At 39.4% G+C, this 19,845-nt stretch overlaps 1 protein-coding gene across 13 annotated transcripts in view; it reads left to right on the top strand.

Moving 5' to 3' along the window:
* SOX6 (SRY-box transcription factor 6) overlaps positions 1–19,845 on the top strand; it is a 451,295-nt gene that overhangs the window by 297,665 nt on the left and 133,785 nt on the right. For all 13 annotated transcript variants that reach the window (XM_081925936.1, XM_081925935.1, XM_081925934.1 and 10 more), the window contains one exon: positions 3,605–3,673. In XM_081925936.1, coding sequence (XP_081782062.1) covers positions 3,605–3,673 — 69 coding nt within the window. The remainder of the gene's footprint in view (positions 1–3,604; positions 3,674–19,845) is intronic.

Here is a 19,845-nt window from a genome sequence, read left to right as displayed (position 1 = left end):
AGCAACAAAACAGCAACAACATATGAAAATGGTTTTTTTTCCCACACCCAGAAAAAAAATCTACTATTTCTTAAATCCACTCCCAACCAAAAAGGGTCTGGTATATATTATTTGCAAACAAGAGACAAATAACTGTACTTTCCATGATATGCTGGCTTTTCATACCTGCTACTTGTAAACATTACCTTTGATAATACATGTATGTAAAATACTGCATTATGAATTTATATCCTCCAAAAAAGTTGTAAAGAAGGAATAAATTGTAGCAATCCTTGAAAATCTATCCATATTAGAATTTCAATTCTCCATTTTCAAAATGTCCAAATGCAATGAGGATGTGTGATAAGGATACATTGTGAACGTGGTTTGTCCAGCATCGGAAGTGGGTGATAGAAAGGATTCATTTGTTTACTTAGGAAAGGGCAGACGGGAACTCGTAAGGGCTCAGTGAACCAGGAAATGTTCTCACAAACCTATTAATTTGAATAGAATTTGTGCCAGAATAATTTCTGCTGGATTATACCTATACAGTAGATTCCAACATACCTGTCAAATGGATATTTTCCTGTCTGTAAGGCTTGCTTTGTTACTAGTTCCTAAGTAGGTGATTTACTGTATCTTAATAAACTTTGGCAAAAGGATCAGTTAACTCTCTTTCTCTGAACATTATATCTTAAAAAGAAACAACAAAACAACAAAAACCCTACACACACCCCACCAGCCAAATATTGGTAAGGACTAGGAGATAAACAACATTCCATGCTGTCTGGTGGAAAACATTTAACAACAAAAGATTCCATTAGTTCCTTATGCATTAGTTTCAAATTAATGTGCAGTTTTTAGAAATCTGACATTATAACTAGAATTATCTTTTCAGCTAAATATGTTTTATAGGGTATATACAGCAATGTATGCTCTGTTGATTTTAATGAGTTGTGACGTCTTGTATTTTATGTGCTTGAATATTTGCCCACATGTAAGGAATATGGACTCGTCCCTAATGGAAAATAACATAAAGGAATACTGTAAAAAATCAGAAGTTAGAATGTCATTTAGCCATCCAGAGATGACACAGTAATTAACTATTGACACTTGTGAATAAGCTAGCACAAATTAATCTTGACACATTTGCAGACGAGTGATATCTTACAGTGAACACTTTGTAATTATATTTCAAAATGAAAATTAAATGACACTTAAAACTAGGTTGTCATGCTCAATGAAGCGAGCATGTAGCTCAACCAATTGGCAAATAAAATTCAGAATTTGAGCCACATGGTGCTTCTGTACCAGCTTTTGCGGTGTCAAGCCCTATACATTGAAATTGTGCTATGGTAATTGCACTGTAGTGTTTTGGATGCCTTTTTCAATCACACCACCATCAATATTAAATGCCATGGTAGTACTTCACTGGTTTCCATAAGGAAATGAATATTCATTTGATCCTATATTGTACTTAGAACTGCAGTGAGCTGTGCACTAGCAAATTGATCTCAAACAAAATCAGTCCCCAAATTATACAAAGCCTTTGTCATTTCTCAGGTCCTAGATGCAAAAATTTCTCAGGTCCTAGATACAAAGAGGCTTGTATCTGCATGATGTATGGATTTGCTCCTTTCACTAAATGAATCTTACACCTATTTTTATTTTTACAAAAATAAAACTCTCTCCACATCTTCAAGATGCCTTTCCATGGTAAAATTCAACAGTAAGAGTAGAAATCTTACAATTTTCAAACACATCAACTTTGAAAGCAGGGTAAGAACAGTAAACTAAAACAAAACAAAAATCGCTGCCAGCAACTTTTTCAAAAATTCAGTCTGCTGGCGCACAACTCTTTAAGAAGGAATTCCCTGGCCACAGGGCAATTGAAGAGAAGGCCATAATGTGTCACCACAGTTTCAGCTTCCTTTTACGTGAGACCTTAAGCAAGGCCTCGGTCTGTGGAGCTGCTTCAGACTCAGCAGAGTCCGTTTTTAATTCCTCTCTCATATATGTAAAATAAGGCCCTGCTTGTAGAAAACTAACAGGTCAATGAGAAAAATTCTAGTTTAGCTTAGGGTTTTCCCCTCATGTTTTAGTTTTCTACGCATGCTTACAATCACAGTCATTCAAACAGGCAGTCACTTGCATTCTGAAGTGGTTTCACTCCAACAGGTTGAGCTACTTTATTATTCTGAAAGTGTAACTCTGTTCTACCTATCATCTTTCCCAACCTATTCTATTTATACTGGAGAAGGAAGCAAGAGCATATAGCTAAAGCACAATATTGTGCATTAAAATTTCTGAGGGTCCTGGGAGAGATGTGCATTGTGCTCTTATTATATCGAGAGTTGATTTTGATGTGCTCTTATTAGGTCATTAAAATGCTTTCCCCCTGGTGACTTGAGCATTTTCATTGCTCTCTCGTGGCCATGGCATTTGTGGAAATTTTGTGGAAAAGTAATTGCTTTAAGTAGGGATGTTGCTGAAACACGTTTAAGTTCTCAGCTCAATGGTGAAATATAACTTTCATCCATAAAGCTAAAGACAACGTTAAATTCTCCTCCTGCCCCATTAGTCATGCTACTGCAGTATTTGGATTTGGTAGCATCTGTTTGATGATGGAAGGCATAGTCTTATTCAGACTGTTTTGTATGAACCTAATAATAGCTGAGAAGAACTAGAGAAAGGGCTTCTTACATCCCCTTCAGTAATCATTGGATGGTTTGTCAGGAGCAGGCTTCTTCAACCTCGGCCCTCCAGATGTTTGGCGACTACAATTCCCATCATCCCTGACCACTGGTCCTGTTGACTAGGGATCATGGGAGTTGTAGGCCAAAAACATCTGGAGGGCTGAGGTTGAGGAAACCTGATCAGGAGAGTTGCTGTCAGGCTGAGCATATTACTTTGGTAATATGGTGTCTGAGCGAGAACAAAATTTAGTGCCCCCCCCCACCATCTTGAATATTTCTTAATTTCACAATAATTCATTTTGGTACAGTTGCTTTTTAAATGGATCTTCTCAGTAGGTACCCTAAACAACAACAACAATGTTCCCCTTGGCTCAGTGCCCTGTGTGGAGGAACCACACTGGTACAAAGTTGTGGAAGGCTGATCTAGCTACTCCTAAGGGAAGCACTTTGGTACAAGAAAGGTGCATGTCAATGACAAATGGAGAATAAAGAAGATGTGAGGTGTGCTTCCCTGAGCAGAAAGTTCCAAAGTGTTGATGTGATTACTGGAAAGGTTGTGCTCTGATTTTCCACAAATTCACCTGCAAATAGGAGATGTCCTAAAGGTAGGGCCTCCCCTGCTGGCTCAGAAGCCAGGAGAAACATAGGGAAGAAAGCCCTCTGTCATGTATGCAAGGTCCAGCTGAAGTTGAAGCTTTGAGAATGAATACTTCAATTACTTCAATAGTCTTTAAAGATAGGTTAGTAAACAATATATTTAAACCTTCTTCCAAGCTTTTAGTTAACTCCACAACAAATGTTGTTTGGTGAAACAAAGAAGAAAAATCTTTGATATTATCATGAGGAATAAGTAGGAACTTGTTTTCACTCAATAATATTGAAGCCTCAACATCACTGTTTTAATTTAATGGAAAATTTATTTCTAATAGATTGCAAGACAACAGCAGCAACTTCTGCAACAGCAGCACAAAATCAATCTACTGCAGCAGCAAATTCAGGTCAGTGTGTTTTATTGCTCTCTTCTGATTATGCTTAAATTCCATTTAGTAAAAGGGGAAGCTTTACAACAAAATTGCTTTTACCCTCCTAGACAAGCAAAGCTTCAAATCCAAGGAGGATTGTCCACATTAAAAAAAAAATTAAATTGTGATAAATATTTTGGTGTAGCCTGCCTTTTGTTAATAAACAGGTTTTGTTTGAAAGATACGCATTACTTTTAAATCTTCCTATTTAGCTGTAAGATAAACAGGCATTTTAACTTCTGTGCTACGGAGGAAAAGCAGTGATTCAATTGTTGGTTATGGATTGCTTTATTACAACCAAGACTGAACTGCTTTATATTGAGACAATTACTATGGAAAACATCTGCAGCTATTGCTGTGTAGGTATATAAGTACCAAACCCTTTGTAGGCAGCAATGTTTATCTGCCAGGGGCACCAATTCAAGTTTTAGTGGTGTGTGTGAGAGAGAGCAGGAGCATTCAATATGGTCCAAGGACCCACTCTTGGATATATTCAAAAACAGATTGTGAAGAAGTATTATATTTTGAAAGCATTTGTTGTGGTTCTTTTCTTTTCTTTTAATGCCTCATCATAACTATAGCAATGTTATTACCACAGGTCAAACAGTCACCTATAAAAAGCCAAAAGGGAATTGTATTTGTACCTTTACAATACTTACCTAGAAGAGGCTCCTTTCACTATTTATACAAATAGTTTGATTCATAGAACCAGTGAGATGGTCAGAGACAGTGTTTTCTCAGAAATGAATCACACTGATATGAAACATGGAGGACTTCACCTCTGTGTGGCATCTGTTAGTAATAGCTCTTCTGTTAAACACAGGAAAGTGCTTCTGAAATGTAGGTTGCAATCCTAACTTAACTTGATTTCCATGGTACTAACTTTCAGCTGCCTAGAGTGGCTGGGGCAACCCAGATGGGTGTGGTAAAAGGTAAAGGTAAAGGGATCCCTGACCATTAGGTCCAGTCATGACTGACTCTGGGGTTGCGGCGCTCATCTTGCTTTATTGGCCGAGGGAGCCACTTCCGGGTCATGTGGCCAGCATGACTAAGCCGCTTTTGGCGAACCAGAGCAGCACACGGAAACGCCGTTTACCTTCCCGCCAGAGCAATACCTATTTATCTACTTGTACTTTGACGTGCTTTCAAATTGCTAGGTTGGCAGGAGCAGGGACTGAGGAACGGGAGCTCACCCCGTCACGGGTATTCAAATTGCCGACCTTCTGATCGGCAAGTCCTAGGCTCTGTGGTTTAACCCACAGCGCCACCCGCGTATGGGTGTGGTACAAATAATAAAATCATTATTATGCAAATATATTTCAAAATAGGGTGTCAGATACCAAGATCAGAATCCAGTGTATTGGAAAAGGGCTCCCTCCATTCTAACTTGAATTGTATTGCTTGTTTTAACCATGGTTAAGCATAATATAAGCACAGCAGTTGTGACATCCCTGCCCCATTCCCTTAAAAACACACACATTTTAAACACCTTTTCTTGTTATTTTGGACACCACTGCAAGTGGCTGCCATAGCCACCTCTCAAGAACCAGTTCCCAAAAGCATATTAAAATATGCTGTAGCATTATTCCAGGTAAAAAATTGATTCTGCCCCATTCATTCATTTCCTGACAGAAAGCAGTTTGGAATGACAGAATTGTAAGTTGGAAGGGATCCAAAGGATAATCCAAATGGCAAAATGGGCTGGGTCCAGCTAAATAGTTGTGTTAGAGGGACCCAGCACAATGAGTCCTGAAAACGTGATAGGGCTTTCCCCACCTTTCCTCCCCCATCCAATCAGCTCTGGAGGGATCAGGTGAACCCCCAGAATGGAGCACAGGGGGAGGAGAAAGGGGGTTTTCCATTAGGAAAGCAGAAATGCTTACACTGATGGAACAATTGTAGTAGTGTAACATTGAATTCCAGTAGTATTTTTCCAAAGGAACTTGGAGGATGGGAATGGTACAGAAACAAGTTAGGATATTTTTAAGACAAAGAAAAGAAAAAGTGATGCTGTTGCCTTTCCAAATTTCTGCATAATTTTCCCCACATCACCCTTACCTAGTCATGCCCCCTCTATTTGTGCTTTAATTTTGACCTGAATGTTTGCAAATTCAAATAAAATAATAATAGTCATCACCACCACCACCATCTTGCATATTTGAACATCTCCCACATAAAAGGCAGCATGCATATAGAACAATTTTCATGTCAGGGATCTAGGCTAGTTTTAAATTAGCAGTCTATTTTCATATGTGATAACCTCACCTGCTCTTCGAGCGCTACAGTCCAGCAAGGATGGTACTGCATAATATTTCAGAATATTAGTACAGCTTTAAATCCTGGCTTATCACAGGGAGATGGTTTCTCCTCTTGTAGAATGGGATGGTGCGAGACAAGAAGCTTATCATCAATTTGCATGGTTGCTATTAATTCTTGCCAGCATTGCAATAACTTCTGCTTTCCAATAAGTTTTCTCCCACCTACCTCAGGTTAGTCAAATATATTGGAGAGGGAGGTTTGAGGAGGAAAGTGTAGAGCAAGTGACTGGGAATGCTGATGAACTGAGGATGTGGCTGGCTGTGGGGGAAGTAATGTGCATATGGAAGATGCAGAAGGAAATACAATGGTCTTCTCTGTTCTAAGAGATTTCAACAACTTCTTGTCACAGTCTGTGGAGGAAATGACTACTGCACAAGTGACTCAAGGTTCTCTGCAGATGCAGAATGAGTATGCAGTGCAGATGATGAAGCAGAAAGACCAGGCTGGCCAAATTTGTTCAGGGATGCAGCTCTTGCAAGTGGAATGGGAGAAAATTCAAGAGTCACAAAAGGGGCTCAAATTCAGCTTGAGGAGAAGGCTAATGCAAATTTGAGGAAATTTTGAGTAGGAGCTGACCTTAACTAAAAGCTCCTCAACTGCATCAAGCAGTATTGAGAAAGAGAAACTGAGGCAGAAAATAAGCTTCAAGTACAAATTGAAATTAACAGATTGGAAGAACACAGAGTCTCTGAATTAGAAGTTGTAGGAGAAGGAAGCAAGCTGGCTGAAGCTAATGAAACAATTAGTGTGCTGAACGAAAATATATCAGAGTTGCAGCGGAACTTAATAAATCAGGAAATGCAAATGAAGAGCCACGAATCACAGAAGCAGGAACTGACTGAACAGCTGAATGTATTACACTGAAAGAGAGAGGGAGAGGACCAGTCAGCAAATTCAGTCTCTACAAGCAAAGGTAGCCCTAACGACTGGGAGCAAGCAGAAGGTTCAAGATCTAGGAGCAAAAGGTCTCCTTGTAAGAACAAGATGTTATAATGGAGAAGAACTTGGAAGACCAACTTTCCAAAATGGAGCAGGAGCTGTAGTTGATCCCATACTGTCCACATCACCATGCACAGACTTTGTATTGCTCTGATGCTGCTTCAGTATTTTCTCCCCCTTTTGCTCCATGGCTTCTCAGACTGTATCTGAAATTAAAGAACTGTGGGTAGTTGTGGCAGTTTTGCTCTCTAGCTGGACTACAGTAGGAGGCAGAGATTTGCACCTTTATTTTGTGCCTGATGTCTCCTCCTTGCCTTCTGTTAATTACTTATCCTATCTTCACTTTTGAGGTACCTGAAGCAAAATGTGTGTTTAAGCTCTGAAACAGTTTACTGTGTCAAGGCAGGGGTTTGGCAAGTGGAGTGTCACTTAATGCAAAATGATGATGATGATGATGATGATGATGATGATGATGATGGAGAAGTTGGTCTTGAGCTCCCTTCTGTCTACTGTTCGTTCATAATTCTAGCTGATTCCTTGCCTTACTGCCTTCTATTCTGGTTTGGTTTTTTTTGAGCAAAGGTTAACCGGCATGTCACTGAGATCAAGTGACAGTTGCTCTTCCTAGGAACAACTAATCTGCCTCCAATCCATCTTGTTCTAAACATGTTTTTCCACTAAGTTATGGAGTTTAGACACTGCCTAACATTTTGTCATTTTGTGCCAATCCGGTTATTTGGGCCTGTTTAGTGTGAGAGACTTCTGTGGATTACTTCTCTCTCTTGTGTGCATTGGGAAAACTCATTAAAGTATTCCAGGCAGGTTAAGTATTTCTCTTCCACAGCATGTTTGCCAGGATTCTGGTGGGCTTTTCATCTTCTCCTGGAGCATCTTGTAAGGAATTGCTTTGGCTGCTATTGGAGCTGCTGAACCAGTGCCATATCAGGCATGCAAACGAATATGAAGAAAATGCTACTGTAAAGCAGAGAGGGTGGGATTATTTTAGAAGTTTCCAGCTTTTAGCTTGCTTATAGTTATTGAACAGCCTGCCCTATCCAAGAGGTTTAAGGTGGATTTTAAGTCCTTTCCTTTCACCAAAGAGCCTGCTTCTTCCAATCCTCCTCAGAGGATGATCAGGACTCAGGAGACCCTCCTGGAAAGTGTGGGCTGGGCGAAATTGACTAAAATTGAATGGAAGAAGCACGTTACACGTGAGGAGACACCATTCGTATAAGATAAAGGGGCTATAGCTAGGATCCAAAGAGTTTATACACAAACTCAGTGTTTTGTTTTGTTTTTACTTTTGAATGGCTAAGGATCTCCCAAGTCATATTAAATTGCTTTCGAAATTCCAATCGATTTCATAAGATATTTTGTGTGTAGCATGGGATGTGCTCTTTGAGAAATACAAATTCAAAGCTCCCCTGAGCATGTAGGGCTAGTCATGTGGTTCCTTGGATCAAGGCCTGCAGCATTAATTAGTTGTGTTTCTAGTCTTCCTGGACAATAGCCTGAAGCTGCACCAGTACTTCACAGTTTTATGATGTGCTGTTGTGCTGCAGTTTGTAGGCAAAGAACTGCTGCCAAAAGTCTGTTGACACAAGTCATACATTTGTCAGTTCGCAAAATGAGTAGGTCCTTTTAAAACAATGATAGAAACAAGTGAAGCCGATACTGATTATTTAGCCCTCTAAAACTTAGGACAATTTAAATATGATTTTGGTAAATGAAATGGAGCATGAACAAAAGGCAAAACAGCACATCTTAAATATGTGCCCCTCTCTCTTCTCTCGTGTGTGTGTGTGTTCACGTGCGTGCATGTGAGAGAGAATTAGTAGATAATGGATTGATTGAATAAATAGAAGACAAAAAAGGGAGAAGGGAAAAACAGAGGGATGTCTGGTATGGGATCTGTGTGAGAATGAAACATGGGTGAATAAACATAAGTGAGGAGGAAGACAGGGAAAAATGAATGGATGAGTGATGAATAATTTAGAACCCTGCATGATCGGAGTTCATGAGGGGTGAGGGAGTCCAACACTTCTTTTCAGAGAAGGGCCTTCAATACAGATTTTGAAACTTCAGACAGGTTCATAAAGGAGAAGACAGCCCTTCAAGTACCTTGGTCACAAGTTGTTTAATGGTTTAGACCAGGCATTCCCAAACTTGGCCCTCCAGCTGTTTTGGGACTACAGTTCCCATCATCCTTGACCACTGGTCCTGTTAGCTAGGGATGATGGGAGTTGTAGTCCCAAAACTGCTGGAGGGCCGAGTTTGGGGATGCCTGGTTTAGACAGACCAGCACTTTGAATCACATGTGGAAGCTTTTAAGGTTAGTGTTATCTGAATGATAGCACCCCATCAATAGTCTGGTTCCCATATTCTGAACCATATGTCATTTCTAAACTCTATTTTAAGGACAACTGGATTATGTTCCTCTAGTTTAAAACAGAATCGCAGCTAATACTAATGGCAGCCCTATAAGCTCTTGTGGTGTTCACCATTAGGACTGTCAGCCAGTATGTTCCACTCCAGAGTTGCCACAACCATGTACAACACAATATCTGACTCATTTGGAAAACTTTTATATCCCTCTGTCACTGGAAGTTACTGTGTCAATTCTGAATGGAATATTTTTCGAATTGTGGCTTAAAGGTTCATTTCTCATCACATTCCCTTCCTACCATAGTGAACCCTGCAGTTATTTCCTTCACATAGCTAGTTAGATTGCCATTTAATCCGTGAAGTTATCTTTGCACATTGAAGGTTGAGTTCCTCTTCCATTTTTATTGCCACTAGAGTTCATTTTCACGAATACGTTTTCCTCCTGTTCTTGAAAGTAACATTCATGCTGTGCAGTTTAATATCAACAAACTTGCCTGGTATTACTTTATTAAAATGAGTGAGCATGATGGTAAACAAAGGGGCAGTAATATGAAAAATGACAACTGTTTAACTGTCCTTGAGTGTGAATAATTTTTGTTGAACTTAAAACTTGAGAGGCTGAACCAACAAATCCCTTTCCTTATCCATGATTAACTACTGACAATTGAGGTACCTGGTGAGCTGAATAAGGACTATCTCTTTATGTGAAGTGCATGTCTAAAGATCAGGAATAATTACATTCTACATTAGCCTTCATGGCCCCCACAACCTGGTTAATTAATTTTTTTTTTGCTAGGATAATAATGCTAAGATATTGGTCATTATTAAGTATCTAATTGACCTCCTGTTTCAGAGGTGGACCCTTCATTTATTGCCTTCTAGAAATAGGTTAAAGCTATTTGCTATATGTTTGCTGAAGGGGCACTGTCTGGAATTTAGCTCAAACTGGGCTGCAACTGTTCATTCATAGGTCTCTTTCTCTGTAAACTGTATTTAGCACTGACAAGCAAAAAGCAATTATAGCACTACTGTTCTGGCACAGGGGAATACCCCCTCCCGCCTTTTGTTATCGATCATGGAACTGATCTCCTTCCAGTAAGCTCAGAACAGGACCAAATAAAGTTGCTGAAAGCAATTTGATACATCTGTTGGCATGTTACATGGATCAGAGGCTCTGTTGAAAGTAGAAAAACAAGGCTTGTAAGCAAAACTCAAATTCTAAGAATAGCCCTCAACTTTAGTAAGTCCTTAAAATATTTTTAATTGTATATTCAATCGTGAATTAGCCAGGAAAAAAGAGACCCAAGCCCATCTCATCCCTTTATATTTTCACTGCACTGTGCGGTTTTTAATTGCCCATGGGCATGCTGCTGTGATCTTCTTCAGAACTAAAAAAAGAGGGATAAAAATGCAAATCTAATTATTTCTTTTATCTAATTTAATTAGCTTCTAAAAGTTATGATAAATGTACTTAGAGCTTTCTTTAAATGTTTAACTTGATTTTCTCGATTAAAAAGAATAGGCACACCTACTGTGCTCACCACAGAATACAGCTGAGTGTGTATATAATTGTTCTTGCTCAGTAAACAGACTCTCTTGGAGATAGTGGACTCTCCTTCATTGGAGGTTTTTAATCAGAGGTTGGGTGGCCATCTGTCATGGATGCTTTAGTCATGATTCCTGTATTGCTGGGGGTTGGACTATAGGACCCTTGGAGTCCCTTCCCACTCTGCAATTCTATGATTATATGAAATCCATGCATAGCTCATTAATATTATTCTAGACTGCTCCACAATTAGTCATAGTCAAAATGGGGACTGGCCTCTTCTCAGAACAGTGGTCTGATGGAAGTGCTGCCTTTTTGCTTAATCTGCAGCCTGGTTCACCTGTCTTGGTAAGCTGAATTATGATTTATGGAGACTGTGCTGGAGAGGAGGTTTAGCTTTAGTGTGATGTCTGCACTTGTACTCGTGGTTAGGCTCTCTCTTTAGCTGCAGCTCAGAACAAACCGGGGCTACAGATCATGAATAAGGAGGAGAGAGCTTAACCATGAACCCAGGCAAATCCCTAAACCTTGGCTTAGCTGCTGTGCCACACTGAACCAAAAGGTGAGCAAAGTAGGTGTGAGCTCCTCTCTGTGAGTTAGTGTGTCTGTGCTAACCCATGGTTTGGCTTCATTTTTGGAGAAAACATGGCCTCCCGTGTATCTTCACATAAGTGGCCTGTAGTTTTTAGAAACGGGAAAGCTTAGGCTTCTAAGATCACAATGTGAGCCTATGGAAATTGGTGAAAGTGGGACTACACAGAATTGGATAAGATGACAGGAAGGATTCAAAACCTGCGGGACCAGAGATTCACAGAAGATTGGCATAAATATGCAAACTATTTGAAGAGCAACTGTAATCAACAAATTACACCAGCAGGACTGCAAGAAGTTTTGTAAGGAGGAATATTTGAAATATTACAAAGAAGATAAAGAAGAGAGAAATTAGTTATGATATTTAAAGGTAATAGTGAAAGTAAGAAAGCCAGCCTCCCCTCTGGCCTCCACTTCAGCCTCAGAGTCTGAACTGCTCTCTGCCACAGCCTCTTCCTGTTCACCAAACTCTACCACCTCTCCTGCTGCTGAGACCTCCTCTTCCCAGTCTGCTCCTTCTCCTTCTGACCAATCATCATTGCCCCATCACAAATCCCCTGACTGAGAGCCTTCTTCCCCTGGGGCTCCCCGCCTGGTGCCTCCCACCACTCCTCTGCATCCAACCAGCCCATGACACGTATATTGGAACCAACCAATGCCCCATATCTTGCTGCATATTTAGATGAATAAATAAATTTGGACATGCTTTTCAAAGTAGGTACATACTCTGCTTACAAATCTGATCTGCAAGCTGATGGTGTTGTATAAAAGTTTCTAATAGTGATAATGACGATGGTAATGATGTGTGCAACACTCTCAGGGTGGTGGTTTCATGCAGGGGGATATGTTTGCAGAGATTCAGGCTCAATTCTGGCTCACTACATCAAACTATGAAATTTAACTATGGTTTTGTATATCAGGCTTGACAAACCATGGTTTGTTATTACCTAGCAAATCAGAATCCAAAACTGTCTTGGTGTGATATCTGAACTGACAGGCTACAATTGCTGCAGCTGCTTCCCCTCTGCTTGCCCCTGCAACAAAAGCAATCAACCATGTTTTAGGTGATGCCTGAATCCAGCCATAGACATAGTTGAAGTATTATTTATTTACTTACTTATTTACTTATACTGCTCTTCATAACCCCCCCCCAGTCATTAATAAATAATAATACAAAATACACAAGTACAACCACTAATAAAACAATACTCTAATAAATTTACTGATCACCACCATGATATGAACGAGCTTGGCATAACCATTGCATCCCTCTTTGCAAATAACAATTCTCTGCCTCCATTTCTGGTTTGAGATTAGTAAATTTTCTTTTAATCTGAATTGACAAACTATCATTTACACTTGGCCTGGTTTCAAATAGTTTCCAGCTTTAGATGGAATAGAAAACAGTGCTTTGCCCATAGCCAGGCAACAAAGGAGGAATTTCCATGTGTGAGGGGACAAGGGAGCATGCAAGCGAGAGGCTCAGGCATGTAACACTAAACCATGGTTTAGCATTAACTACTGAACATCTCACAATTACATTCCAAGTTTTGTAGAATGTTACCTTCTTAGGAAAACTACTAAATGCTTATCTACTTTGACCATGTGCTTTATTTAAATTGGTCTAAAAAATAATTATGACTATAGAGTTGTCTTATTTCTTTTTGTAAGATCCAAACAGTATATTGAATTCAAAAAAGGGGAAAAAATGATTAGGCCTTCAGTATCTCTTTCATATGACTCTTCTAATTATAGAGCAGTAAATGGTAGGCGAGCATATGTTAGCAACATGAGCAGCAGTCTATGAAATGAGCTACAAGTTAATAAAATCATCTTGTGGTACTGTTGGCCAAATGTTAGCACACATGTTTCGGAAAGTGATATTTCAACAGGCTTGAAGAATAGGACTCTGGCGCATTGAACCTGAACATGATCTGATGTGTGGAAAAGAGCTAAATCTGCAGCAAAAGCTGAGGTTTAGGAGAGGAAACAGGAATTTGGAAATGAAGGTTGAGCACGCTTGTTTCTTTATTTCTCTCTTTATTTTTGAATGTGATGACATCATTAGCTATTTTGTTCACTCCCAAGTTCTGTTGGACATCCCCTCCCCTAATTCCTATAAGTACTATAGGAGTGTATCTAATAATCAATAGCCATTTTTCTCATTTCAATCAGTGCAGCAGAACACTTGCTTGATAGAGAAATGGAGGAATAAACCAGATTAATCAGGGACAATTGATGAGAAGGCTGTGCCCTTGCTGCTGAAAAACTAGCCAAAATCCAATCATGTGATGTATTCAATAGCTAGTCATTACTTTGCAGCAAAGTCTAATGTGGATTAAGGGTGGACAAATGTGTCAATTTTAGTTTCTCTCTGTTTCTCATTTTTTCAAAGAAGTTCAGTTCACCTTATTACCACAACAGTTTGCAATTGTATAAAAACGAAATCCACACACACACACACACACACACACTTATGCATTTTTGTGTGCATTTTTGTCTGATGTGTGCATTTTTGCAAGCATATATTTTGTACTATTTTCATTAATAGACATAGTTTAGTGTACACATTTCTCTAAAAATATTTTGTTTGCATTTTCGGGTTGAATAAATCTAGCACAAAAATTGGAAAAAAACAACTTATAGCTGCATTTAGGTCCCTGTATCGGTTTGGGAAGTGCAAATTAGTTGGATTTGCATTAAATTGTGAACTGGGTTAATTTCTGTTCCATCCTATTGCATGCATGTAGAACAGAGTGGGGAAAGCCCAGGGTCCAAGCAAGAAGGCAGCTTGGCTGAGTGATCAAAAAAATGGGCAGGTGGTCCAGCGGAGTGGGCAGGCAGATGGTCCAAGGCAGGCATTCCAAACAGGACTTCACATACTCCCCAGTGATGAAGGAGCTGTGAGCAGTGCAAGGGTTGTGTAAGGTGTAAAGGGAGAGTGTCGGAGTTGGCAAGGAAGGTGGAGGATGTGGGGGCTGGGTAGGCAAGGTTTGTTAGCAGTGTGATTAGGAGTGGCAACCCACAGTTAACAGTATTTTGTATAGCATCCTGGAATCCTTTTGATGAATGACAGTTAAGACACATCTTTAATAAATACATAAATAGCATTCTATTTAATCATGCAAAGTCCTGCATTTACAGGTAATTAATACATGATCAGTGAACAGCTAGTTTATGTCATGTATCAGGTATTAATAGAAATGGTTTTCTAATATACTTGGGTAAATTGCAAGTTCTCATGCTAGGATTCATTGTATTTATAGGTGACAAAACAGGTTGGGTTTTTTGGGGGGAGGTGTTATATTTGAAGAATTAAGAAGTAGTAGAAGTTGGGCTGGTACCTACAGCAATAGACTGTCATGGATAGTCTCTAAGGATTGCATTGAAACACATCCCTTAATAAGACGTAATAACACTGTCAGTTCTGGGTTTTTTGCTTGCTGTAACTTTTACGGCCATGGAGTATTTCTTTGATGGTTAGTTGTGAGCTATTTGAGCTTAAGTAATAATATATTGTCTGCAGTGTGTGCTTTCCTGGATATAGTGAATAAAGGGAATAGTTAATAAAATGTTAGTGCGTTAAAGAACCTGATTTATGGTGATGGCCGTGTATACAAGCAGTGCTGGAATGTGATGATATCAAAGGTCAAAGTTTTCTTTCAGAGATTCAGGTATTTGGACAAAAATGATAAAACACAGCTCTGTTTTAAAAAGGGAGGCAGAATGTCAGTTAAAGCATTAGAGAATAATTGTAGTATACTTTCTGTATTGTGACAATAAGCCATTTTTTTCATTAAACAGGGCAGACTTTGACAGGTGGGGGGAGTTAAGGTGGTTTTTAGTTGTTATAATGAATAGTACATAACAATTACAGAAATTTGTGAAAGTGGGGGTGATGCCCTTGTGCGTTTCTTTGATCAACTATTAGAACAAAGTTGTTAATTCAGTACATAGGGAATGCCCTCTTCAATAAAGTCTGCATGACCCTCTGTCTGTTGGCCTTTGGGGAAATCCTATTAAAAAAAATCTGGTCTGCATTTGGGTGGTTTTATGGTTATTATAGTTTAGAAAGGTGTGATCTGCTGTTGTATTTCAATATTGTTATTTATTTTTACTGCTTTTCAAAAATATGTTGAATGTTGTAACCTGCCCTAGAAGGGTAAAAGCAGACCTGAAATCCATTAAATTAATAGTAATTAATTTTAATAATAATATAAATTAAGAAAGAGAAGTTCAGGTGATGTACTGGAAATTCAGCAGGAACTTGAAATTGCATACAATTGTGTAGTATTGTATACAATTAGAAGCCTCTACTGTTGGATTGGGGACACAGGTGGCGCTGTGGGTTAAAGCCTCAGCGCCTAGGACTTGCTGATCGAAAGGTCGGCGGTTCGAATCCCTGCTGCGGGGTGCGCTCCCGCTGCTCGGTCCCAGCGCCTGCCAACCTAGCAGTTCGAAAGCACCTCCGGGTGCAAGTAGATAAATAGGGACCGCTCTGGCGGGAAGGTAAACGGCGTTTCCGTGTGCAGCTCTGGCTCGCCAGAGCAGCGATGTCACACTGGCCATGTGACCCGGAAGTGTCTCCGGACAGCGCTGGCCCCTGGCCTCTTAAATGAGATGGGCGCACAACCCCAGAGTCTGTCAAGACTGGCCCGTACGGGCAGGGGTACCTTTACCTTTACTTTACTGTTGGATTGGTTCACATTTATGTGCATATTAATTTATCTCTTTACACTCAATGACTGGCAGTTGAATGTGTGAACTGAATTAACTGCTTTTGAGTTGACTTACTTATCTGTGGTGAATCTCTGATGACTTATTTACCCATTCAAGGGACCACTCGATTCTACAGTCAACAGCTGCTTTTGGATGAGATATAAATGGACCATGCTTTCCTGATACAGATTCCCCTCTTTGTGTGTTTGTGAATGAAGAAGCCCAGAAGTTTCCTGTTAACTATACTACCCAATTCTGTCTAACTGGGAAACTGTGGTTAATTGTTTTGGAACAAACCAGGATATGAAACCAGTTTTACACTATAGTTAACCAAGCTTCCTGGCTTGTTTGATGCCCCATGAAAAAGGAATAGTAAAGCAGCTGCATTTGGAAGCTAACATTTGTTTGCGTGAAGCTGAGATGTTGTCTGAACATAGGCCATGAGCAACGAACACATGGAGCAGCTCAGCTCTCCTCATACCATCTAGAGATGGAAATCAAGTCAAATTGTTGTATGCTTCATTTCCCTCAGTATATTTTAAAAATAATTTTTAACCGACTCTACATAGGACTGTGAAAGGATCATAAAGGAGAAAAATCAGAAGAAAAGGGCTGATTTATTTAACTGCCCTAAATTAAAAACAGGCCTTCTCTGCACATTAACAAGTCTTGGAAACAATATAATTCCTTCTGTACTGGCACTTTTTGATTCTTTAAGCATTGGGAAGACGTGTTTTCCTTCAAAATATTCAAGGTGTGCACAAGGCCTATGTATGCACACCCATGTTTTGGTTTTGTGAAGACTTTCCCAAACTATTTCTGTGTTGAATTTTATGTTTTGGCTCCTGCATCACAGCTCGTCAACTGCCTTATATTCTTTTGGACACGGTGTCTATTAACCTGGAATGAATGAACAATTGACAAGTAATGAAGTTTTTGCTTTTTGTAAACTGTCTCTTTCGTAAGCATTTAATGCAGTACTGGAAAAAAAATCACTATGAGTAGTTTCTAATTATATTAGAGAACTGGTGGCTTCAAAAAGAGAAAGCTGTGTTTTCTATTTAGGCACAATATTTCTCACTACATGGTAGAGTAGGGTTGTTGGCTCTGTTGTACTTAGAAGTCCTGCTTGTTTAAAAGAACTAAGTCTTTCCTATAAATCTTGTATAGACCATCTTCTGTAAATCAGGCATTTGCACAGCTTGTGTAAATTATGTCTACATTGAGATTTTAAGAAGTTAAACAGTGTGCATACCATACTTGAGGGATGGGGAATAAAAAGTGATATATTGTGCGACACTTGATATAACACAGCAGAATATCTTTTCAGTTCCAGAGGGAAGCATTGACATCACCATGCTTAAATTCCTATGCTATAGGAACTTCCATAAAATGCTACACTGAAGTTTGTAGCCATTCAGTGAAAGAAAACAAATCATGAGCATGGTACACAGTGGCTTACTATGGTGCACCATGTTTATCTTGTGTTGCCCAAAATGACAATATGCAAAGAAAGTATGTACACTATAACACACTAAACGATGAAATAAAGAAACTCATTATAAACTGCTCATTCCCCAAAATAATAATTTTTAAAAGTAAAAACATAGACTCATATGTGTGTGTACACACACACATATGAGTCTATGTTTTTACTTTTAAAAATTATAGTAAAAACATAGACTCATATGTGTGTGTACACACACACATACAGTCACACACACATATACATACACACAGATATACACATACACATGTGGGCATAATGAGTGGGCATAATGAGTTTTGATCACATTAAAAATATAGGCAGCTGAATAAAATACTACTACAGTCATACCTTGGAAGTCAAACAGAATCTGTTCCGGAAGTCCGTTTGACTTCCAAAACATTCGAAAACCAAAGCGCGGCTTCTGATTTGCTGCAGGAAACTCCTGCAGCCAATCGGAAGCCCCGGAAGCCCCGTTAGACATTCGGCTTCTGAAAATAGTTTGCAAACTGGAACAGTCACTTCCAGGTTTGTGGTGCTCGGGAGCCAAAACGTTCGAGAGCTAAGCTGTTCAACAACCAAGGCATGACTGTATTAGTAAGCATCATATGTACATACATGTTGTTGTTTATTGTTTAGTTGTTTAGCCGTGTCTGACTCTTCATGACCCCATGGACCAGAGCACGCCAGGCACTCCTGTCTTCTACTGCCTCCCACGGTTTGGTCAAACTCATGTTGGTAGCTTCGAGAACACTGTCCAACCACCTCGTCCTCTGTCGTCCCCTTCTCCTTGTGCCCTTCATTTTTCCCAACATCAGGGTCTTTTCCAGGGAGTCTTCTCTTCTCATGAGGTGGCCAAAGTATTGGAGCCTCAGCTTCAGGATCTGTCCTTCCAGTGAGCACTCAGGGCTGATTTCCTTAAGAATGGATAGGTTTGATCTTCTTGCAGTCCATGGGACTCTCAAGAGTCTCCTCCAGCACCATAATTCAAAAGCATCAATAGGCTGAAAGTGCTAATTACTCTCATAGACTATGGCTTGTGATTATAGTAAAAAAGGGAGGGTGAGGGAGAAGCTTATATGATCCAGTTAAAGTAAAGCTAATAGATAACTGCATTTCTACTGAAATCAGTGGGACTTAAAGGTTCTTCATCTTGGCTGAATTGGGTCCACAAAGCATATAACTCTAAAAGGAAATACTGAAGATGATTTTATAAATCACATTGCTATTTTTCTGTTATTAGCTCAGTGAAGCTTTCTTAGGAATGTGTGTTTGTGTAGTTTAATTTATAATCAACATATTATTGTTTCATGTGATGTACTTAATTGCAAATCTAGCCATGAGTAAAAACCATAATAAAGAATAGCTGCTGCATGGTGAAAGCTTATTCATTTAAGCAATAGTATACATTTAGCCTTAGAGGGCTCACTTTGTATTAAAGTTTTCGAGTTATTACTGAGAGCTTTGGGCCTGTTTGTACAATACCTTAGCCCGTAATTGAATCTCAGGTGAACATAACAGTTGTTAGAAGAACTCCATTTTATTCTTGCAACATCTCTGTGCGAATTTGCCTAGGTTGATATAGAGTGACCAGCCTAAGATTACCCTTCAGTTTCAGGGCTGAGTATGGATTTGAACTCTGATTTCCCCCATGCTGTTCCAACACTCGAAACCATTATGCCTACACTCACTTGCTTGTTTCCCAGCAGGTGGTATTCAGAGGCACACTGCTTCTGATACTGGAGTTAGTACATTGTCATCATGACTAGCCGTGGATAGTCAGTGAGGCTCAGCCTCCATAAATTGTCTAATACAGTACTTCTAAAAGCCATCCAATGTAGTCTTAATTACTTAGTCTTAGCTATGTTCTCTATGATGAAGTAATTCCTTTTCTGTATCTTGAATCTATCACCATTTAGCTTTGTTGGATAACCACGGGTTCTAGTGTAATGAGGTGTGTGTGGGGGGGGACAACCTCTATATCCATATTTTTCACACCAATGCATTTTATATAGCCCTTCTCATGTCCCCCACCCACTTAATTCACCTTTCTAGACAAACATTGTAACCTTTCCTAATAGGGCACTTTCCCCCCCTTGAATGTTTTGATTGCTCCTTTCTGCACTTTTTCAAACTTTACAATATCTTTTTTTTTTTTTTTTT

This window comes from Podarcis melisellensis (genome assembly GCF_964234715.1).
Source record: "Podarcis melisellensis genome assembly, chromosome: 1".
Lineage (NCBI taxonomy): Eukaryota > Metazoa > Chordata > Lepidosauria > Squamata > Lacertidae > Podarcis > Podarcis melisellensis.
This window is presented reverse-complemented; position numbering and strand designations above follow the sequence as displayed.